Genomic DNA, 24,388 nt, shown 5'->3' with positions numbered 1-24,388 from the left:
GATTCTCTCAATTGGAGGATTTGTAAGTTTTAAAACAAACCTGCATTAAATAGACATTTTATATCCTGTTCGAGAGATATTTGTACCTGAACCCTTCCCCATTTCTAAAATTGCTTCAACTAGCTCACTGAATAACCTAAAGCAAACTCTGTGAGCTGTATCTGCAAATCAGAAACAGAAACTCAATTTCTTAATCAAGTACCAGCAAAGAACAGCATGCAGAGTGATAATTATAAGACCTGCATCCACAGCACTTCAGGCAGATCACTGCAGTAACTTTGTCACCTGGCCAATGCTAAACCACATTAGGCTACATCTGATGCCTAACTGCCTGTGCAGCAACTTCAAAATGTGGTTAACATGAGACCAAACTGAATTTAGAGCATTTCCTGAAACTAGCTTTTCAATTCTAAATGTTCAACATTTTAAAAATTAAAAAACATTGCTGCTTTCACTCTGAACTAACTATAATTTCTCCAATGTAAAGAGTTGCTGTATTTTGTCTGCAAGGTCCAGGTCTTCAAGTTATCTTTTTCCTATTTCTAGGCAGTAACAGAGAAAGCTCTCTCGAAGTCAATTTATCTTGAAGCAAGTTTACTTGCCAGTTAGCAATTTGCATCAAAAGCTACAACTAACCCATTCACTGCCAAACTCTATTCTACCTTCTGATTGGACAGATTCGACTTAAAATTCGGAATCCAATGGTATGGACAATACCACACCACCAGTTCTGAGGTAGGTCTGGGGAATTTTGCCCTAAAGAACGCCTACTGTTACGACCAGGATGGGAGGAATCTACAGATTACCCAGCCCCACTACTCCACAGGTCACACAGAATCCCTTCAGTGCAAAAGGAGGCCATCCAGCTCATCAAGCCTGTATCGACAACAATCCCATCCAAGACCTATCCGTGTAACCCCACATACTTATCATGCTAATCCTTCTGACACCAAGGGGCAATCTAGCATGGCCATTCTACCTAATCTAGTCTGCACACTTTTGGATTGTAGGAGGAAACCAGGGATCTCAAAGTAAACACAGACACGGGGGCAAATGTGCAAACTCCACACAGTCACCCAAGGCCGGAACTGAACCCGGGTCCCTGGCACTGTGAGGCAGTAGTGCTAACTACTGTGTCACGATGCCGCCCAAAAAAATCTTCAACTACTTGCTGATCATCGAATCAAACATTTACAGTCGTGCAGACCCTTCTCACAAGATGGATTGGTCATAAGGTGTCTTAAAACATGATTCCAAGTCTGGGGTTACTTCCAGCTCCAATACAATCCCTGCCATTAATCACAAATCAGGTTCCCAAATTGTGGCTATGACACAGGAAGATGGGGAAGGATTATCTAACCCAGAGTGCATTTTATTTTAAAAGGAAAATGCCCTTGGTGACATTCTCCAGTGGAGAAAGTAATTCCAAATTCCTTTTGGGATAAGCAAATCACTGAACGTAAATGATTAACATTTTATTTTGTCAATACTTCTGTCTTAAAGCTAACAGTAGGGGACATTCTTCAAAGCACCTGAATGGAAAGAGATCAAATATTTGCTCGATGAAGAGGAAACAAGTGGTAAGAGAAAGGGAAATCCATTTTTCTAGGAGACGTCAATTAAATAAAGTGGGAAGCCCCAAAACTGATTAGGTCAGAATGGTAAAAGTCATGCTTCAGAACAATGCACTAGAGAACAGAGATCTGACCTTGAACTGATACTAATTAATGACCCAGACATAATTTGGAAAATAGAAGTCATGGTCTGCTAGAGAGGAACAACCACAGCGACATTACATTTTAGAATCCAGAAATTTCAAAGAACGTCAGAGCAAGTTGCAGGAGTAAACCAATGGCCACTTGAGCCTGCTCTGGTATCAATGTAGATCTTCTGCCTCAGCTCCACTTGCCTGCCTGTTCTCTATATGCCTCAATTTCCTCATACACCAAAGATCTATTTCCTAACCTTGAATTTATTCAGTGACAAATCTTCCACAATACTGACTGAAAAAAAATTCTCACCTCAATTGTTAATGATTGAGTTCCTATCTTCAGACTGTATTTTAGATTCCTCATCCAGGGGAACAATCTCTTAGTGGCTACCCTGTCAAGCCCTTTCAGAATTTTTTATGATTCAATGAGATCACTTCTCATTCTTCTAAACTCCAGAGTGTAAGACCAATTTATTCATAATTGGCCCAGGAACCAATTTTGTCAATCTTTATTCCATGCCTCAATAACATGCATCCTTCCTAGATTGAGGACATCAAAGTACATACAAGTACTCCAGGTGGGCTCTCACCAAAACCCTATACAAATGTAGCAAGATTCCCTCATTATATTCCAACCCTCTTGTAATAAAGGCCATTGTCATTTGCCTAATTCCTTAATGTCACTGCATGCTAACTTGGTGTTCCTTGTATAGGTACACCCAAGTTGCTCTGAGCATCAACATTTAGAATTTTCGCACCTTTTAAAAATATTCTGCTTTTGTATTCTTCCACTTACTTGAGTAATCTCACACACCAGACATTGTACTCTATCTGCCACCTTGTTGCATTGTCAGTTACCCCATCTACATCACTTTGCAGATGAGAAGTTAGGTATATCACATCAAAAGGGTCATATCATATCACATCACTTTAAAGGAATTAAGGATGAATGTGAGGAAATTGTGGAGATAACTGGACAACTTGTTCAATACATCAGTACAGGACAAGGATGACCCTACTCAGCAAGCTCAGACTAAACAAGTGTGGCCCTATATGAAACAAAAGGCAAATCAAATCAAAGATTAAATAAAGAGGAAAAATTACCTCGACAACCCTGAGTTTGGAAAGAAACAAGTTCACTGGGATAAACACTTTTTATTCGTTCATGGGTTGTAGGCGTCCCTGGCTGGGCCAGCATTTAATGCCCATCCCTGAGGGCACTGAAGAGTCAATTACATGGCAACATGCTAAAAAAAATATAAAGACACAGCTGCAAAGACAAAACATACAAGCATTTTCTTCAGCACTTTGTAGCAAAAGTCAATCAGGGAAGAGATGTTTGGTCAGGAATTGGTAGCAGAATGATTATTTCCTACAAGTCAGGAGTAAACAACATGTCCTTCTACAAATCGGGAAAAAAACAATATATGTGATAAGGAATCATAGGCAGACTAAAAAGGTCTCAAAAGCAATAAATTCTTCAAGGTAAATGACATTTATTCCAGAGTGGCAACAGAAAGGAGGAGCACAGGGTGGTGCCCAGTTTTGTTTTTAAAAAGAAAACAACCACAGGCAATTACAAATGTATTAGTCTTGAATTCTGTGCAACATGATGGAATTGATCTTAATAAACTTGGATTAACTGTCCAATAACCAACACAAGCTCAGAACAGGATATTCCTGCCTATCCTTTTTGACTTCAATGAATTTGCATTTCCAATGGACCGAGGAAAACCCTATAACGTGTTGTGTTTTCAAAAGGCATTTGCAAATTCTACATTGCAGATTATAAGTTAAGATGAGAGCTGCAGTTATTCAGGGCAAATCTTGGGATTCATTTGAATATTACAGAAGGGTAAACAATGGTATTTGTTAAAGTTGTAGTGGGTCCTCCATCTGAAAAACCATTCCACATATTGATCAGCGTTTGTGAAGATTTCTCTAATATCAGTCCTAAATTTCTCCTTTACCTGCTTGGGCCTGTGTTTATTGTCCTATTCATTTGTCCTACTCATGTAATTTACTTTGAGGTAATTTCCTACAATTAGTTTTTCCACAATGTTAAATATAGTGTACGTCTAAAAGGTCACTTCTTGGAAGGGCAAGATACCAACTTATTGCTATTGAAGAATTTTATCTCTAATCTTTTCTGTTCTTTGTAATATCGGTACCAATGATGAGGTTTGCTGTTTGAAGTCTTCAGCCATATCAGGCTCAGTACGGAAATGAATAAAGTTTGTACAATGCTGTACCATTTGTTCTCAGGTTGTAATGCACTTGACTTTACCAAAAATACATGTTAAACGCTCCATTACTTTCCAAGTAAAACCAAGTAAGTTATTTTTCTTCACTTTGTGACTTTATTTGTAAAATATTGCGGCCACCAGAATGTTCATATATGTACCATACATGCACTGTCCCTATTAGCCTTTGCACAATTTTGCCTCCCGCTAAAACTTCAGACGAGATCATACATTAAACAATTATTTAAATTGTAGAGAGCAGAACCATACAAAGATAGGTGCTTCATGTGTAGAACACAAACATCCTATTCACTCTCAAACCTTTTTCCCATTCAGCTGTCCAGACCCAACAAATGTGTGATTTCACAAAGAACAAGTACTTTATTATAGTTATAGCAACCTGAAGCATTTGAACTAAACATCACCTTTAATAATACATTATAACATTGTATGCATAAAAGTACCAGCAAGTTCATAATGAACTTTGATTTGTGGGTCCAGCAAGTATCATTCTTTTGCGAATGAAAAAAAGTTCCAACAGTTCTCTTTTACATTTGCAGTGTGCGACCATTTAATTTCAGGCTGCGTTTAGCAAATTTTAGTACAGGCTGGTTTCTTAGTGATGTGCAAACTCACTCTCATTAAAGAGCTATTGATTACTAAATGCACCTACATGGAGAAGGTGGTGTACAAAACATATCTTCTGTGCTGTAAACAAGATGATTTCTTTACAGAGTGGAAGCTCAGGAATTGCTTAAGTAGCAGAACAACTCCCCGCGAGAATGGGTGGGTGCGAGTCTTGAGCAGGTTGTGGAATACTTGCCTTTGGCATAAGTTTGCTGTACAGTTATGGAGCAAGGCCTAAAGGAAGCTTTGTTAAAAAGAAATTAAAAAGCACACATGACTTTTAAAATTGAAGGAAAGGGCCCACAGCCTAAAATCATTTCCCTAATAAAGAGCATGCAGCACTGTTCTGATCTGCAAAGACTCAATTATTCACCAGTGTCAGTGATGTAGTTCAAAGGACACAGTACAAGCAAAAGGGATTGTTGATTATGATTGTATTTTAGAACACACAAAAGGCAATACCTCATCATCTGTCCATTGTGACAGTCTCATAAATTTAATATATAACTGATTTGTGTAAAGATTGCAATTACCCTGAAGAAAGCAGCAATTACAAGTAACTCAAGTCTTTTACCCTACTGTAGTGTCACTGCAGTCCCTTTTGCCTGCAAGACTGAGTCAATATGCTAACAGTTAACAGATGTAGCACAAGGGACAATCCACCCCAAATGAAAGCAACCAGAATCCTTCATGATGGGCATTTTTTTTTTGCAGATAGACTTTCATTTAGGTAACCAAATTCATCCTAAGGATAGATACCCTTCAAAGATAGGGCATCAAAACATCATCCCGACTTGTGATCCACAGGCCTAGAAGTGGCAACTGTGGTCAGCTTCACTGAAGACCATCTTCTTGGCAGCTGAATGTTTACCGAGTGCATCACATAAAGAAACATCACTGCGACAAGATGCTGCTTTAAAGTTTAGCATTTCTACTGTGATGCAGACAGCCACGATTGCACTGTGAATTTAGCTGACTTTCGATGTGCAGCAGATTTGAATTTTCATCTTCACTAAGGCCTGACAGATGGTTTACAAATGTTCAGCCCCCTTGCAGCCCCCTAAGTTGCAGGATCCTGCTTATTGGCAAGTGCAAGCCCACTTCGGTTCAAGTGTACCTCGGCATTTCACACTGTTCACACCGGTTCAGCGCTGGATGGTTCAGAAAGGTGCAGCTGTTGCAATTCCAAGGAGCACCTTCAAAATCCTCATCGCGTTGATGTGGCCTTGGGCTGTATGCCAAGACTGGACCGGCTTCTGCAATACAGATAAAGTTAAGTTCAGACATAATGGTAATTTCACACTATAGTCACCAAGTTTTCTGATTCAGAATAAATTTAATCAGTACAAATAACTTAATATTTAAGAAATAAATAAGAAATGTTGCTTGAAATTAAGTTTTTCACCCCTAACTTCAAGCATCTGCACAAGCACAATTACCAAAATATGTCTGCATTTGTCTCAAAATATTCTGCTGGCAATTATTTTTCATAATGAAATACTGGCACTCATTCTGCCAGATTAAGTTAAAAAATAATCCTCTGGAGAATCTAACAAACAGCATTTCCTTAACACGTGCTGAGTTTAAAAATCAAATCACAAGATGGCAAAGTTAAGCATTTCAAAAGCTTTAGGCCTATTTTTTACGACCAACCAATGCAATGTAGGATAGAAATACAGGTCAGAGTTTTCTATTGTACGTCAAGATGATGGTCAAGTGCATCAACCGCAGACTGTGTAAAAGAGCTGATTAATACAGTTCTTTCACCTCTAGTTCTTGGATTTGAACCTAAATGGGATGTGACTGTCCATCTGTGCTTAGTTCAGTGTAGGTGTGCCAGCAAATATCGAGTCTCACTTAAAGTCGCCACACAAATGGGAAATAAAAATTATCCTAGGAGTCGCATCAGACATTTGCTTGCCAGATAGGTTAAAGATGCATTGTCTGGAGAGTGTTGAAGGATCTTTCATTATCTAAAAGAGTCCTTGACCATGCAAATCTCAGAAGTATTGAGAACTGTGAGGATCATAGTGACAGACTTCAAGAGGACATATGTAGGAAGACACATAGCAGATAAAATTTAAAGCAGAGAAGTATGAAGTAATACATTTTGGTAGGAAGACCAAAAAGAGAAGCAATATAAAATAAAGGACAATTCTCAATAGGGTGCAACAGCAGAGACACTTTGGGTATGTGTGTGCAAATTATTGAAGGTGGAAAGGCAGGTTGATTAAGTGATTAAAAAGACGCACATGATCCTGCACTTCATAATAGAGTAAGAAGTTTAACAACACCAGGTTAAAGTCCAACAGGTTTATTTGGTAGCAAAAGCCACACAAGCTTTCGAAGCTCTAAGCCCCTTCTTCAGGTGAGTGGGAATTCTGTTCACAAACAGAGTTTATAAAGACACAGACTCAATTTACATGAATAATGGTTGGAATGCGAATACTTACAACTAATCAAGTCTTTAAGAAACAAAACAATGGGAGTGGAGAGAGCATCAAGACAGGCTAAAAAGATGTGCATTGTCTCCAGACAAGACAGCCAGTGAAACTCTGCCGGGATATTGGGTTCATGTCACACTATTTGTAACGCCCACAGTTGCGTGGACCTGCAGAGTTTCACTGGCTGTCTTGTCTGGAGACAATACACATCTTTTTAGCCTGTCTTGATGCTCTCTCCACTCCCATTGTTTTGTTTCTTAAAGACTTGATTAGTTGTAAGTATTCGCATTCCAACCATTATTCATGTAAATTGAGTTTGTGTCTTTATAAACTCTGTTTGTGAACAGAATTCCCACTCACCTGAAGAAGGGGCTTAGAGCTTCGAAAGCCTGTGTGGCTTTTGCTACCAAATAAACCTGTTGGACTTTAACCTGGTGTTGTTAAACTTCTTACTGTGTTTACCCCAGTCCAACGCCGGCATCTCCACTTCATAATAGAGGCATAGAGTACAAAAGCAAGGACGTTATGATGAACCTTTATAAAACACTGGTTGAGCCTCAATTGGAGTGGTGCACAATTCTGGGCAACACACTTTAGGGAAAGAGGGTGCATGAAAGGTTTACAAGAAAGATTCTGAGATGAGTGTTACGAGGAAATAGAAAAACTGAGGTTGTTCCCCTTAGGAGTAGAGAAGAATGAGAAGAAATTTGATAGAGACATTAACAAATCATGAGAGGTCTAGACAGAGTAGATAAGAAAAAACTGTTTCTGACAGTGCGTGGTTGAGAACTAGAGGTTTCAAATTTAAGGTGATTGCAAAATTAGCAATATCAACATGAGGAAAACTTTTTTTAGTCAGCGAGTGGTTAGGCACTAGATTGCACTGGGCAGTGCCAACTCATGCTCTGAAAAGAAATTGGATAAGCTCCTGAACAGAAAAATGCTGGACTCTAGGGAAAGTGCAGGGCAGTGGGACTAGCAGAGTTTTTTCTGAGAGAGCTGGAATGTGCTGAATAGCATCCTTCCATGCTATAACTCGTCGAGGCTCTTTCGACAGCACCTTTCAAACCCCTCACCTCTATTCCCGAGAATAGCATATGGGAAGACCAGCACCTGCTGGTCACACATTTTGAAAATATATTGCCGGTCTTTCACTTATGCTGAGACAAAATGTTGGAACTCCCTCAATAGCAATGTGGTTGCAGCTACAGCACAAGAACTGGAGCAGTTCAAGAAGCTGGTGAATCTGATGTGACGACAATAAATCTCCCCCAAATGTCAACAAAACGAAGGAGATAGTCATCGGTTTCAGGAAGCGCAGTGGAGGACATGCCCCTGTCTATATAATTTGATTTGATTTATTGTCACATGTATTAGTAAACAGTAAAAAGTACTGTTTCTTGCGCGCTATACAGGCAAAGCACACCGTTCATAGAGAAGGAAATGAGAGAGTACAATGGGGACGAAATAGAAATAGTCGAGAGCTTCAAGTTTTTCAGTGACCAGAACAACAACAACCTGTCCTGGTCCCTCCATGTCGACGCTATAATTAAGAAAGCCCATCAACGCCTCTACTTTCTCAGGAGACTAAGGAAATTTGGCATGTCCACTACAACTCTCACCAACCTTTACAGATACACCAGAGAAAGCATTCTTTCTGGTTGTATCACAGCTTGGTATGGTTTCTGCTCTGTCCAAGACTGCAATAAACTACAATGGGTTGTGAACGAAGTCCAGTCTATTACTCAAACCAGCCTCCCATCCACTACATGGTTGTTGGAAGATATTCTGAGAGACAGGATCTACAGGCATTGAGAGAGGCAGGAATGATTAAGGACAGTAAGCATGGCTTTGTGAGTTGAAAATCATGTCTCACAAATTTGATTGAGTTTTTTGAAGGGGTAACCAAGAAGATAGATGAGGGCAGTGCAGTTGATGTTGTTTACATGGACTTTAGCAAGGCCTTTGACAAGGTACCACATGGCAGGTTGTTGCACAAGGCTAAATCTCACGAGATCCAGGGTGAGGTAGCCAAATGGATATAGAATTGGCTGGAAGACAGAAGCCAGAGGGTGGTTTTAGAGGGTTATTTTTCAAACTGGAGGCCTGTGACCAGTGGTGTGCCCCAGGGATCGGTGGTGGGTCCACTGTTATTTGTCATTTATATTAATGATTTGAATGAGAATTTAGGAGGCATGGTTAGTAAGTTTGCAGATGACACCAAGACTGGTGACATAATGGATAGTGAAGATGGTTATCTAGGATTGCAATGGGATCGTGATCAATTGGGCCAGTGGGCTGATGAATGGCAGATGGAGTTTAATTTAGATAAATGCGAGGTGATGCATTTTGGTAGATCGAACCAGGGCAGGACTTACTCAGTAAATGGTAGGGCATTGGGGAGAATTACAGAACAAAGAGATCGAGGGGTACAGGTTCATTGCTCCTTAAAAGTGGAGTCACAGGTGGACAGAGTGGTGAAGAAGGCATTCGGCATGCTTGGTTTCATTGGTCAGAACATTGAACACCCGAGTTTAAACGTCTTGTTGAATTTGTACAAGTCATTGGTAAGGCCACACTTGGAATACTGTGTACAGTTCTGGTCACCCTATTATTGAAAGGATATTATTAAACTAGAAAGAGTGCAGAAAAGATTTACTAGGATGCTACCAGGACTTGATGGTTTGAGTTATAAGGAGAGGCTGAGACTGGGACTTTTTTCCCCTGGAGACTTGGAGGTGATCTTATAGAGGTCTATAAAATAATGAGGGGCATAGTTCAGCTAGATAGTCAATATCTTTTCCTAAAAGTAGGGTAGTCTAAAAACAGAGGGCATACGTTTAAGGTGAGAAGGGAGATACACAAAAGGGTCCAGAGGGGCAATTATTTCACACAGAGGGTGATGAGTGTCTGAAATAAGCTCAGTAAGAGTTTTAACAACACCAGGTTAAAGTCCAACAGGTATATTTGGTAGAAAATGCCATTAGCTTTCGAAGCGCTGCTCCTTCGTCAGATGACTTGTGGAGTGGAAATCTGCAGATGACGAAGGAGCAGCACTCCGAAAGCTAATGGCATTTGCTACCAAATAAACCTGTTGGACTTTAACCTGGAGTTGTTAAAACTCTTACTGTGTTTACCCTAGTCCAACGCCGGCATCTCCACATCATGAAATAAGCTGCCAGAGGTAGTAGTAGAGGCGGGTACAATTTTGTCTTTTAAAAAGCATTTAGACAGTTACATGGGTAAGATGGGTATGGGCCAAACACGGGCAATTGGGACTAGCTTAGAGGTTTAAAAAAGGGCGCCATGGACAAGTTGGGCCGAAGGGCCTGTTTCCATGCTGTAAATCTCTATGACTCTACACTTCCCATTGCCTCGGAAAAGCAGCCAGCATAATCAAGGATCCCACGCACCCCAGATATGCTCTTTTCCACCTTCTTCCATTGGGAAAAAGATACAAAACTGACTCAAGAACCGCTTCTTCCCTGCTGCATTAAGTTGATCTTTCTTGATAGCCTAGCTTTGACTATAACACAACATTCTGCACTCTCTCCTTTCCTTCTTCACGTACGGTATGTTTTGCCGGTTTGGCATGCAAGAAACATACTTTACACTGTATATCAATACATGTGACAATAATAAATCAAATCAAAGCTGGTGCATCACCATGACAATTAAAAGAAAGTTAAATTTTTAAACAGAGGACAGAAGCAAATAAGCAAAACTAAAAACTTCCTGAATGTCAGGCATCACTGTGCAGCCAGGAAAGTGGGGAAAACCTCTTTATGAGCAAGTTGCAAAGTGAAATATTACTAGCAAGTGTTGTACAAGAGCTTGAATTTGAACAACTTGCATTTAGTGTTTTTAGACATGATTCCCATTCGTTTACATAATGGGCAAGATACGGGATTAGGACCTGGCCTTTGCTCAGCACTTCCCCTGGACACCTCTTGTACAAGGATTTATGGATATGAACTAGGTGTGTGGGCCATTGCATTAAAGAAATAAAGGAGCAACAAAGTGATTATAGCAAGTCAAAAGGTGGTCTTCCTTCTCTGGGACACTACCACATATTGATTTAGGTATAAATTGTGATATATTTTGGTTACAGTCAATGCGCTACTGTAATGCAGTTAATGTAATGCAAATTGAATGCAATGCTCTTCCAAATAAAGATTTAAACTATTCTGAATTAGTTTTAATAGTCTCTGTTAAACTGAATCTAATTTAATTGCAAAATGTGGCATGGGACAAAATAGTACAATAAAGAAAATCCTATTTCATTTAGTAACACACGGAGAAATGAAATGCAAATATTTCAAATTTTGTTTTATACAAAAAGATCAGTCTACTAGCTTTTCAATTTCAAATGATTATTGTTTTGTGCAGCATTGATGGAAGTGAAGAAGTCTGATACAACTTTTTTTGAGATCTCCGATGCAATGGTAATAACTGCATTACAGTAGCGCATTGACCGTAACTAAAAGATATCACAATTTATACCTAAATCAATATGTGGTGTCCCAGAGAAGGAAGACTAAGACTAGCTTTTGACCCACTATAATCACTTTGCTGCTCCTTTATTTCTTTAATGCAATGGTCCCCTGTGCCATAATTTAGCTTAATCACTATTAAAATTTGTGGTGTGCACAGCTGCCAGTATACATTCATTTGCTGGACTATGATGCAGTGCAACATTTTTCTTTATGGATATTCAAGCTTCAAGATTAAAAACATGAAAATGAGAAACAGCCACAACTCTATAAGGAGTAAGGGAAATAGAATTGGTCCTGTTTAAAACCATAACATCAACAGCTTCACAATATAATTTAGAATTCATCACGGCCAAATAAATTGATTTTTTTAGGATTGCAAATATTTTGAAATGGCAGCACACGGCCAGACAATGTTCTGTAAGGTGAGGCTACAGAAAAGAAAAATCACAAATAAATGTATTTGGGTAGTTGCAAACATTAGAAGTGTCATAGCCATTTACATGTTTAACAGCAATTTCTCAGGCAATTGATAGGTTTGGCAATATGATTTAATTCGGGTTGTAAAGGAAAAGATGCATGATCTGCAGCAACAGGCTGCAAGTTCACCTAGTTCAGCAAACACTCTTGCACTGGCCCTGGCATTAAGACATCCAACACACAGGAACATATTTTTGGTATCTGGAGCAGTTGTCATTGCCTCAAGTTATCAATCGGTCATGGACAGACATGTGGGCCTGCTGCAATGTTCCAGTGAAGCTCAACGCAAACCGGAAGAACTGCATCTCATCTTCCGGCTTGGCACGTTACAGCCTTCCGGTCTCGAATTCAACAACTTTAGATTATTATCCCACCTCAACCACTTTGTTTTCATTTTATTTAATTTTTAACTGTTCTCTATCTTATATTTCCTTATCGTCTTTATTTTTCTTCTTCCCCCCCCCGCCTTTTCTTACCTTTCTCCCCCTTTACTTCTCAATTTTACCTCTCTCCCACGCATCTCCCATGTCCCCCCACATCTTCATCTGTCACAGTTTGCCCTCTGATTTCAGCCTCTCTGCCATTTGGCCTTTCACAGCTTCTATTGTCTCAATGGACCGCCATTAGCACCTCTAGACCTTTTCTCTTGTTTTTGTGGCTATGACTCATCTTTCATTCCCCCACTCTACTGTATAAATATCTCCCACTTTCTATGCCTTTTAGCTTTGACAAAGGGTCATCTGGACTCGAAACGTCAGCTCTTTTCTCTCCTTACAGATGCTGCCAGACCTGATAAGATTTTCCAGCATTTTCTCTTTTGGTGGGGATTTGCATTTTTTCAGCAAGGCTTTGAGGACATAGAACAGGGCAATGATGGCATGGTGGTTAGCACTCAGTGCCAGGGACCCGAGTTCAATTCCCAGCTGGAGTCTACACATTCTCTCCATGTCTACGTGGGTTTCCTCCAGGTTTCCTCACGCAGTCCGAAAGACGTGCTGGTTAGGTGCATTGGCCATGCTAAATTCTCCCTCAGTATACCTGAACAGGTGCCGGAGTGTGGCAAAAATAGAGGATTTTCACAGTAATGTAATTGCAGTGTTAATGCAAGCCTACTTGTGACACTAATAACTTTAAATATAAACAAGGGCTTACGGTATTTGTAGTGATCAATTTTGAATAATTGCCTATGCTCTAAAGAATTGCTCAGCACAAGACGTTCCGTGGCAACTTTAGGCCAGTGTATTCCCAACACAAAAAGCTGGATTATATTTACTTTTCTTCCAAGCAAATGTTAAACATGCACTTATCTATGGCTAAACTACTAATCAGAGTTGACAAATTTAGCCAATCTTACTTTCCCAGATGAAATACATTCCTCTGCCACTAACTACAGATATAAGAGGGTGCATTGCAAAATGGTCTATAATTAGATGAAATCTCTATTTTAGAGAATTCAAACAAACCATGCTTTAACTGACATTTTGAAAAATAATGGACATCTTGCGTGTGCCTGGAATTAAGACTTTTTGCTGCGTCTTTCAGCAGGATCATTTGCACTATAACTTGTTGATAGTGAGAATTGATAACAAGGGCAATTAGACATCTAGGACCAACAAGGTGAAACCAATGAGATTCCAGGATTCAGAAATAGAGGAACCATGAAGGAGGAAGGAGAACAGAATCAAAATCAGGGATAGAAAAATAAACGTGGAGCAGGAAAGAGGGATTAGTTTGACAGAAAAAAAACAAGAGAGAAAAATGCAAGCAAAAATAAAATTCCCTATGTTCCGGACTGAGACTCAGCAGTTTAAATTGTTCCCTTTCTGGGAACAGTAAAGATTGAATAACATAATTACATACTTAAAAGGGAACTTAGACTGTTAATAATAAGCTTTAATTTACTGTAGTGAGTTTGATGGGCAATTAATGCACAAATTCAGAAAGTGTTTAAAAATTACCAGGGAGGCAGATGACATGCTGTTTGTGCAAGGCAAAAGTTGGATGGACCATTGTATGCTGGAGAGTCACAACTCAGTGCATCTATTCTTCCTCTGAACATGTTGGCCAATTCATATCATGCATCATGAACCTAATTTTCTTTACAGGAAGCTGACTTTATAAATCTGCTGTGTACATCTCAGTATTTGATTAATATGTTAAACGTGTCTGCTAAGTCAGAAATGTCACCCACTTAGATCCTAGCCAATCTGGTTAATTGCAACTTCCATTTATTCAGCACTTTTAATTAAACTATTTCACAAAGGGAGTCGAGTCGAAACTGAGTCAGTCTTGGTTTCCAATAGCTTGTGATTAAACTCCTCTTTCAAATAGCTGAGTCAAAGTGATTGGTTTTAAGAAGCCTTTTAAAGTCCGTGAAGGAGAGGTGCACAGGTTTGGAAGGGCATCCTGAAGAACAGTCAAGATGATTGAAGACTTGGCTACCCACGAAGGAAAAAAAAACTGCTCTTATATCTGTCACATCTTCAGGATGTCCCAAAGCACACAACTAATACATTACTTTTGGAGTATAATGATTATTGCACAAGCAAAATAGGCAAATTGTACACAGGGAGGTCTGAAAACAGCAAAGAAATATACCACAAATTAATTTGGACACTTCTATGAATAACACCATGAAATTTCCAGTTGATTAGGCAGGTAGGATCTCAGTTTAATGGCTCATGTGAATGACAACATTAACAGTGCAGGAATCCATCAATGCTGCAAAGAACTATCAACCCAGATTAAGTTCTCATATCCTCATGAGGCTTCAAAGGCACAGGTCCTACCACTATTCAAGTACTGAATAGGAAGGAAAGGAGATACAAAAAAACAGAAAGAAGGATTGAGACTTTAAGCTGGGGGCGTTACATATAATGTGGGTGATGAGGATAAAACTTTTACATTTGATTTGTTGGGAACAGGAAATTAATGTAGATCAGCAAGGGCTGGGATGATGTGAAAATTGAGTTTAGTATGAAATAGGATGTCTGTGGCATAGTTCTGGGTGATTTGGAGTTCATGGAAGATGGAGATCTGATAACCATCATGTAGAGCATTGAAAAGACAGAAGATTTTTGGCAGCAAGGTTGAAGCTGGAAACGTTGCAATGATTAAAGTAAGCAGTCTTGGAGTTGGAGTTAATATGGATGTTGAAAATCAACTTTTGGTCAAACAGGTTACACATGGCAAAGGTGCAGCCAGGCATGAAGGTGAATTGGTGACCAAAGTGCAGAATTTTTAGTGGGTGCCACAAAGAATGGTTTGCTCTTACTTTCAACTGGAGGAATGCGTGGCTCAACCACAGTCTGTCTGCAAAAAAACAAGCATGAGTTTAAGGAAGGAGGAAAAGAGATGGAGTTAGGCTTTGTCAGCATACACAGGAAGGTTTACCCAGTGGTTGTAGATGATCTAATGAGGAAGGATGTAAGAATGGATAGGTGGGGAAACTATGGAGGTGAATGCAGGGACAGCTTTGCCAAAAATGCACCAATTGTCACCATGCAAGACTGTCCCACAGAGATGGATCCTGAAGGGGAGGTAATGGGGCAGGTTAGCACTGCCTAATACATTGAAAACTGCAGAGAGGTCGGGGAGGATAAAGCACCGTGGTCAAAGGACACAAAGTTACTGCCTGACTTATGGCCTAATGGTTGTCAGGTTATGTTATTCAAAAGCATAATTCAAAAAGGCAGACAATGCATTTTATCAATTACACGCTTTCCTACGATGTGCCAGCATGTAAAAAAAACACAACTCAGTCGGGAGAAAGAAATGCTGTTGAGTGTCGCAAGCATAATTCTGCAGCTGCTGGAAATTGGAAATAAAAAGCTGCTAAACTCAGTAGGTCAGGCAGCATCCATGGAGAGAAATAGTTAATGCTTTGAAATGTTAACTCCATTTCTCTCCACATTTGCTGCCTGGCCTGAGTATTTGCAGCACTTTTCCTTTGTATTTCTGTTTATAGTGTCTATGCGATATGCTACTAATGGTGTAGTTTCCATGAATATTTGTGGCCGGATAGTGGGGATATAGTGACTTTGGTGAAGATCAGGATGCAGATTCAGGAATTCTCTACTCCCAGCTTCCTGAATTTTAAAATCTTCAATGTCATCTGAAGATACTGAACTATCCAGCAGCACTGACTCAGCATTTTCAAAAGTTCAATTCAGATTTGCTGAATTTGCATTACTTGACTACATTTGCATTTGTAAAACATTAAACTCTATTTTGCTCATTACTAAATTCAAGTTACTGAATAATTCAAATTTTATAGTTCAAGAATATTTGCTTGCCAGTAGACTGCAGATTCCACTTCCACCCCTCCAAAACCTCTCAATCGTTTGACCCTTTCTCCCAGTATAAACAAATGGCTGTCAAATCCAAACTACATTTGCAAAACATTTGACATGGGTCATATTATGTTACATGAGAATTTTTGCTTTGGAAGTTCCTGGACCGTTAAGACTATAAATTGAAACAGTTATGCATCAGCTTCATAGCTCCTCCAGTGGACCAGGGAAAATTCACCCTTAATGCTGCAGGTAAAAAACCAGAGATCAAAGAGAAAAGCTCTGTCCAAAATCATTAGTATCCAGTATCTGTGACACTATGAAGTCTGAGGAACAATGCAGCATGAAAATCTCATTAGATCCTCTGCAGAGTGAAATTCCTTTTGAAGATGATTGGATAAAGGAACGCATCATTATTAGAACGGTGTAAACAGGAATTCAAATTAAACCATATCACTATGTTTACTATACAATTAGCAGACAAAACATGAAACATGAGAGCTATTACTCCAAATATAGTCAATAAAACTGCTTTCTTCAAGGGACCAATAGGCCAAAGTATCTTAAAATATATAATATTAAAAGCAATGACAGTTTAAAGAATTAGACAACATCAATCCAAGGTGCTAATTGAATGTTCAAAGTCTGAAAATATAAAAATCAAGAACAATAAGTTTATTTAAAAAAAACATTTTGGACTGGTCCTTTTGCCTTATGAGCTGAGAATATCTACTCCAATCTGGTAGTCAGGTGACATTCACGGAAGTACCCACCCTCAGCTGGAGCAGCCTGGAAATCAGAGGAGTCCTTCTTTAACTTTGAAGTCACACTAATTTTCCTTGCTTTTCTCTCTAGAGTACCTGAAGGGTCTGTACAAGACAAGTCATGAAGATTGAGAGGGATAAAGGGGCAAACCTCTGAAAACCTACATCACAACCCCAACACACACGTAAGACGCCACAACTAGATACAATACATAAAGCACATTTCTTAAACATTTATCTAGCTATTTCACACCACTAGGGTAAACTACTGAATAAAAAAAATCCAACAAAACATAAGAGCAGCTGACACCTTCATGAAACCCAAAGATTCATGCACAGACAATCCTGCACAGACATCATTGGTGGGATAGCACTAAGGTGAGAAAATAATTTACAAGTTCTTCAGTTTTGCTGTGAAGTATGCCCACGGGTTGGCCTCAAGTTTGGTTCAAGAACATCACTTCCACCAAAAGAATAATGGATTTTAACAGGACCAGTAGGTGTCGAAATAAATACCAGTTAATGGATGGATGCCTGTTGGACTATTAGATTGTGAAGACAAGTTTATGATATCAACCAGGGTTTTATCCTTCTGTATTCCCACAGGCTGCATTCATAAGCTCTTGAAACCTCAGGCTACTCAGGTGTTTGAATGTTAATATGAAGCTTCTAAAATGCATACTTTCAAAATAAATATACTGCACGTGAGGAGAATGTTACCACGGAAAAAGAAACCTTACAGGCCGAGTTATGAAACATTTTCATTTTGTGCATTTTAACCTACAACATGAAGGCTTGAGTTTAATCGGAAAGGATGCTCAGTTTAAAAATTAGTTTGTTAAAAAGGATGCTAATGTCAATTCTCACCCTGCAACACCTTTGTACAATTGAGCTGTAACAACTGGAATAGATTGGTATTATTCCATCTCCAATTCAACTACACCAACAAATAAATGATGCAGTTGATTTATCCCAGATGAATATTATTTTGAAATCTGACTTTAAGATTTACATTTTGTGAGACGAAGAATTAAATTGGAGTTGTGCAAATTTTCATCTTCTCCAAGTTGATATAAAAATTTTAACAACACGACACAATGAGGTTTTACATGCAAGTTCCTTCCAAGTCTTATTTTCTCATCCTGCTCCTCCATTTATGCCATACCATTTATGCTGAATGAGGAATGCACTTTCCACATTCAAGCCACATTGTCGACATCACCTCCTGTGCCTCAACAGCTAGTTCAAGTAAGGAGTGACTGGGATATCCTCATATTACTCTTCTCTTCAGCAGCATGGTGGCACAGTGGTTAGCACTGCTGCCTCACAGCGCCAGGGACCCAGGTTCAATTCCGGCCTTGGGTGACTGTGTGGAGTTTGCACATTCTCCCCGTGTCTGCGTGCGTTTCCTCTGGGTGCACCCGCTTCCTCCCACACTCCAAGATATGTGGGTTAGGTTGATTAGCCATGCTAAATTGACCCTAGTGTCAGGGGGATTAGGAGGGTAAGTATGTGGGGTTATGAGGATAGGACCTGGGTAGGATTGTTGTCGGTGCTGACTTGATGGGCTGAATGGCCTCCTTCAGCATTATAGATTCTATGATTCAATGAAACGACTTCATCTGTTTTCAATACTCGAGGACTGAAATAAAATCATGATTTCAATGTTTTACAGGGATAAAACCTGACTCCACTGCAGAATGCGATCAAACACCAATCTACCCCATTTAAACAATGAGAAAGCCTCATGTTTAGAATCACTTTCTACTATGCTAAAACTACAAATATAGGAGATATCAGCCATAAACCTACTACAAAAGCTTGACTTGTGTGATTGTGGAATGTAAATATTCTAACATCAAAGTTAAATGGAAACTTTAGCAAATGTTCGCTCACAATCAAATTCTCCACAACAAATTAGTCAGAAACAGTACTTTGTACAAAACATGGTTTCTTCTTCATGGGTTTGGAGAAATGAACAGGTCACACATTGTAACCTACAAAGCGTTGTGTTAATATGTCACTAATTATGGTTAATACTTTTTCCACTGGTTCCAGTTGTTTGTTGTTCCACTCCACTAAATCTCAATCAAGTCACAAGCTCAATAATAACTAAAACATAGTATCACATGAAATACCATTTACACCAGATTAAAACAAATTACTTGGACAACTTTCAAAAAAATTTGTATTTTGCAATTTCTCTGCTGCTCCCTTACAAAAACACTCCATAACTTCAACACTTAATCTAGGCTAGCACTTCAGTGCATTACTGAGACATTATCAGAGATGGCATCTTTTGGCAAAGAAACTGAGGTTCTACCTGCCTGTCATAGTGGCGACACATATCCGAGAAGAGGAGAATTCTCTGGGCCAACATTCCTCCTTTAGTCACATCACAATAAACAGGTTCATTGGTTGTTTTTGCATTTGCTTTTTGTGGCTTCAGCATCTGGCTACAGAAGTGTCATCTTCAGCTGTCCCTAGATTCAATTCGGTTGTGAGTTTCTGACACGGATCCACAGGTAACTATGGTGTGGAGATGCCGGCATTGGACTGGGGTAAACACAGTAAGAGTTTTAACAACACCAGGTTAAAGCCCAACAGGTTTATTTGGTAGCAAATGCCATTAGCTTTCTGAACAGGCCGATAGGCGATTCAAATATCTTTGGGCACATGGGGCAGGATGTCCCACGAGGTAGACGGATCTAGAGTGCAAGATTTGCTTCCTTTCCTTCTCTGCCACCACTCTGCCTCATCATTAAGACTTTGCATCCATTCTAATGGACAAGTTGCTGCTATTTTGAATGATTAGTAGCAAGCTCCTCACAGTCATTAATGTCAATTCTGCTGAACTTCAAGGAGAGTTTCAGAGTGCCTTTGGACCATTTCCTTTGCCCTTCTGGAATGCTCCATCATTTGAGAGCTGAGTAAACAGAACATAGGGAGGAGATGCTCTCCAGCCATTCGATCAGAGTATCTATTTCAGTGAAGTTGATTTTATAGGACTTTCGCCCAAATGCTTGTGGAAATGGCTTTAAGAACGACACTAGCATTTGCTGAACAGTCTGCTCATGAAATCCAGAGGATGCAACTGGAGCATCACTGCTGGAATTTCCCGAGCGCTCTAATATGTTGCTGATACACGGTTCAGGTTGCACTGCAGTACAGTAGTGTGTGTTATCTGCTCTCCACAATAGAACTTTTGCTGATTTGGCGGTATTTGCCATCTACTGCGCTTTGCAGTAATTTATAGAAAGCCAAGCTAGCGCAGGTGATTCAGTGCTGGATCTATTCATCAATTTGAGAAATGTGTCTGTCAAAGCATGGGAAGTGCTCAAGCATATTCAAGAACCTCTCCTTCAACATATATGGGAGGTAGAAAATTTCACTTCCCAGATGTGCGTTGATCTGAGTTTTGTTTTGGCAACATTTAAAGACAGGCAGAGTTTCTTGTATGAATAATTGAAGAGATTGACAGTGAGTTTGCAAATCTCATGTACAATGGATGAAAACACTGCGGTCACCTACAAACTGTAGATCATGCATGGCTACGATGGTCAATTTAGTTTTGGCACGGAAGTGACTGAGGTTAGAGTTTTCCATATGCATGGTCTTTAACACCGACACCAGCGGACAGAAGATCTTTGACGGTGTGAATAGCCGCCATCAGATAGATTGTAAATAGTACGGAGACTATCACAGATACAGATCAAGATTTTGAAGGGAACTGTTTCAGATCTCTCAAGATAGTTGCCATTATACCATCAAGAAACAATGCAAGGTTGTGATAAAGCTTTTTGGACATCAAAACTTTTGAAGAACAATTCACAGAACTATTTAGTCAAATACTTCGGTCGTGTTGGTGAAGGTTGTTGTTTTTCCCTCATTCATTTGATTGCTTGTCGCAACTGTCACTGTCTGTGTGGAGTTTGCACATTCTCCTCGTGTCTGCGTGGGTTTCCTCCGGGTGCTCCGGTTTCCTCCCACAGTCCAAAGATGTGCGGGTTAGGTTGATTGGCCAGGTAAAAAATTGCCCCTTAGAATCCTAAGATGCGTAGGTTAGAGGGATTAGCGGGTAAATATGTGGGGGTAGGGCCTGGGTGGGATTGTGGTCGGTGCAGACTCGATGGGCCGAATGGCCTCCTTCTGCACTGTAGGGTTTCTATGATTTCTATGAACTCTCCCATCGATGCTGGTTCACCCTTGGATACCATCACAGGGTACTGCTGAGCTGTTGGAATGCTGCCTTCCTGACTTGTCACCTTGGATTGTTTTGATAGGCAATGTAGGCTGCTCATTTTTGTTCCAGGAGATGACTTTCAGCATAATTTTCATCGAATCAGCCACAAACATGTTGATTCAGCCATTGGTCGACTGAGCAAAAGAGTATTTGAGGACCAGGATTTCAAACCCAAAGCCACGATAAAGGTTTACCAGATAGCAGTGATCCCCGTGCTGTTATATGCTTCAGAGACTTGGACAACCTACAGCAGGGCACTTCATAACACTGGACAAGACTTACTAGCAGTGCGTTTGTAAAACCCTCCAAATCCAGTGGCAAGAAAGGTTGCTCAAGAGCAGCATCCTCTCCCAGGCCAAGGAGCCCATCAATGAGATACTGATTATTCAAAACCAGCTCCACTGAGTGGAACATGTCATTCACATGCCTGACACAAGACTTACACCCGCAAAGAACTCCAGAAATGATCAAACATCTTTGCCAGCTCACAGGAGACCCTGCCTTGGGCCCAACCAAAGTGGACATGGCTCATCCAGGAAGGCACCAAACACAGAGACCTTTTCAGGAATATATGTGGATGAAATTTGGAAGGAGCACGCAAACGTCTAAGCAACCCATCTAACCAATCCTTCAACCAGACGTGGCAGATTGCACAGTGGACTTATCAGCCATCTCAGCACCATTGAACCAGAGTGGAAGCAAATTATCCTTGATCCCAAGGAACGCCTTAAAGCTAACGTGGCAAATGTCATGATTCCGGGTGTGCTGTTGAAGGAAGCTTGGCATCCTGTATTGGGTATGCATTGCTGCCACTGTGCATCACTGGTGGAGGGAGTGAATGTTTAAGTTGATCGATGGAGTGGCAATCAAATGGGGTGGCTCAGTACTGGATGGCATCAAGCCTCGAGTGTTGTCGGAACTGAACTTATCCAGGCAACAGAAAAGTATTCCATCACACTCCTGTCCGTCTTGTTGATGGTGTTCAAACTTTGGAGAAGCAAGGAGTGAGTTACTATGCACAGAATTCCCAGCTTCTGACCTGCTCTTATAACCACAATATTTTTATTGCTGGCCCAGTTCAGCCGCCATTCAATGGTAACCTTAAGCTGTTGATAGTGAGGATTCAACAATGGCGCTATTGAATATCAAAGGGAGATGGTTAGATTCTCTCTTGTTGGAGATAGTCAGTCTGGCACTTGCGCCATGTGAATGCTACTTGCATTTAACAGCCCAAGTCAAGATATTGTCCAGCTCTTGCTGCATATGAACATGGACTACTTCAGCATCTGAAGAGTTCTGAATGGTGGTAAACATGTCAGTGAACATCCCCACTTCTGAGTTTGATGTAGGGAAGGTCATTGATGTTGCAGCTGAAGAGGGTTCAGTCTCGGACAATACCCCGAGGAACTCCTGCTGCAGGCTCCTGGGACTGAGATGCTTGGCTTCCAACAACCACAAGTATCCACAAGCACCGATTTCTCTTCTTGATCCAAGCATGAGCTGCAAAGTACATATATGCTTCAAACTGTCTACCATCACATGACTCCATCTCGCCTCAACTAATCTGCCGCTGAAACCCACACCTGCGCCCCATCTCTAGATCTGAGTATTCCAATGCTCTCATCTTGCACTCTACATAAACTTGAGCTCATCCAAACCACTGTTGCACCTGTCTTGTTCATCCATTGCCCTATGCTTCCTGTAAGAAGTTTCAAAACACCAGGTTAAAGTCCAACAGGTTTATTTGGAATCACGAGCTTTCTGAGCGCTACTCCTTCATCAGGCATCACTCACCCCATGAAGTAGCACCACTCCAAAAGCTCATGATTCCAACTAAACCTGGTATTGTGAGACTGCTTACTATACCCAACCCAGTCCAATGCTGGCATCTCTGCACCTGTGCTTCCTCGCTGATATTGCATTTTAAAATTCACATCCTTGATTTCAAATCCAACTGTGGACATGCCTCTCCCTAACCTCCTCCAAGCTAACCACACTCTCAGGTCTCTGTGCTTCCCCAGTTGAAACCACAATGACATTTTAATTGCTCTATTATTGGTGATTGCACTTTCAGCTGCCAAGGTCCAAACTCTGGAAATTTCTCCCTAAACCTATCCGTCTCTCTTATTAGCTTAGGACATTCCCTAAAACCGGTCATCTATATTAATATTTACTTATGTGGCTTCATCTCAAATTTTATTTGAAATTACTTATGTTGAGCATCTGGAGATATTTTACTATGTCAAAGATGTTACATAAATGCAAGTTCTCGTTACGATATAACTACCAGATCGTCTGTGGTATTGCTTAAGATGTTATTTTATAAATGAAAGAACACATGTTACAAGATGTATTAGAGTGACTTAATTTTGGTAACTACATAGTATTTTGGTAATTTTATGCTGTGAAGCTTTTGGAAATACCCTAATTATAGTTGCTATGGAAATAAAAGTTCTTCCTTTATATCAACAGCTGTTCAGTGGTAGCTTGTCCACTCCCATTGTAGTTCATATCTTGCTGTATCAAGATCGTGCTTCGTGGGCAGCACCCATCACTTGAGGCAAGAAGCACAAGCTGATATACTATATTTAATACATCATACCAAAAGGTCTCGCATGGTATTGCTCGAGATATGTAATACGTTTAAGAGCTAGGCTAAATAATTGCGTCCCTTTACCAAAAAAAACCTCATTCCGCACTTTACTTTCCAACTGCAGGCCTTCCCTGCTTTTGTCTCTTATTTAAACATAATGAGCTACCACCATTAAAAACCTTCAGACATCCTACCAAGAGTTTGCTAGGCAGTGCCAGCTTTTCAGTGCAATTCATCTGAAATTGATGTACCCGACTAAACCTAAAAAGTTTTAAGCAAAAATTACATTATAGGCAAATCAAATTTCCACAATTCTGTGTGCTACTTTCAAAGCATTGCACAATAAGTAAAACTGACCATGCCCCAGGACAAATTAATCACTGTTGAGAGTTCCTGCTAAGTATCATTTACATGCTTTCACAAAGGCCCTAAAAATTAAGCTGTCAATGTTGGGCACAAGGAGACACTTAGAAATGTTTTAAAAACTTCTGATCTTTA

At 40.1% G+C, this 24,388-nt stretch overlaps 1 protein-coding gene across 6 annotated transcripts in view; it reads right to left on the bottom strand.

The window, feature by feature from the left end:
* Positions 1-4,048: 4,048 nt before the first annotated feature.
* Positions 4,049-24,388, bottom strand: part of tab3 (TGF-beta activated kinase 1 (MAP3K7) binding protein 3) — a 119,553-nt gene continuing 99,213 nt past the window's right edge. For 2 of the 6 annotated variants that reach the window (XM_078232520.1, XM_078232524.1), the window contains 2 exons: positions 17,064-17,159; positions 4,049-5,837 (listed from right to left, as the gene is read on the bottom strand). In XM_078232520.1, the coding sequence (XP_078088646.1) occupies positions 5,689-5,837; positions 17,064-17,159 (245 nt within the window). In that variant the 3' untranslated portion in view covers positions 4,049-5,688. Of the gene's footprint in view, positions 5,838-15,272; positions 15,311-17,063; positions 17,160-24,388 lie in introns of all 6 variants that reach the window. The other 4 variants (XM_078232521.1, XM_078232525.1, XM_078232522.1 and 1 more) reach the window with 3 other exon arrangements.

The sequence above is a fragment of the Mustelus asterias genome, chromosome 17 (assembly GCF_964213995.1).
Source record: "Mustelus asterias chromosome 17, sMusAst1.hap1.1, whole genome shotgun sequence".
Classification (NCBI taxonomy): domain Eukaryota; kingdom Metazoa; phylum Chordata; class Chondrichthyes; order Carcharhiniformes; family Triakidae; genus Mustelus; species Mustelus asterias.
Note: the sequence above shows the minus strand (reverse complement) of the source record. Positions and strands in the feature narration are given on the sequence as shown.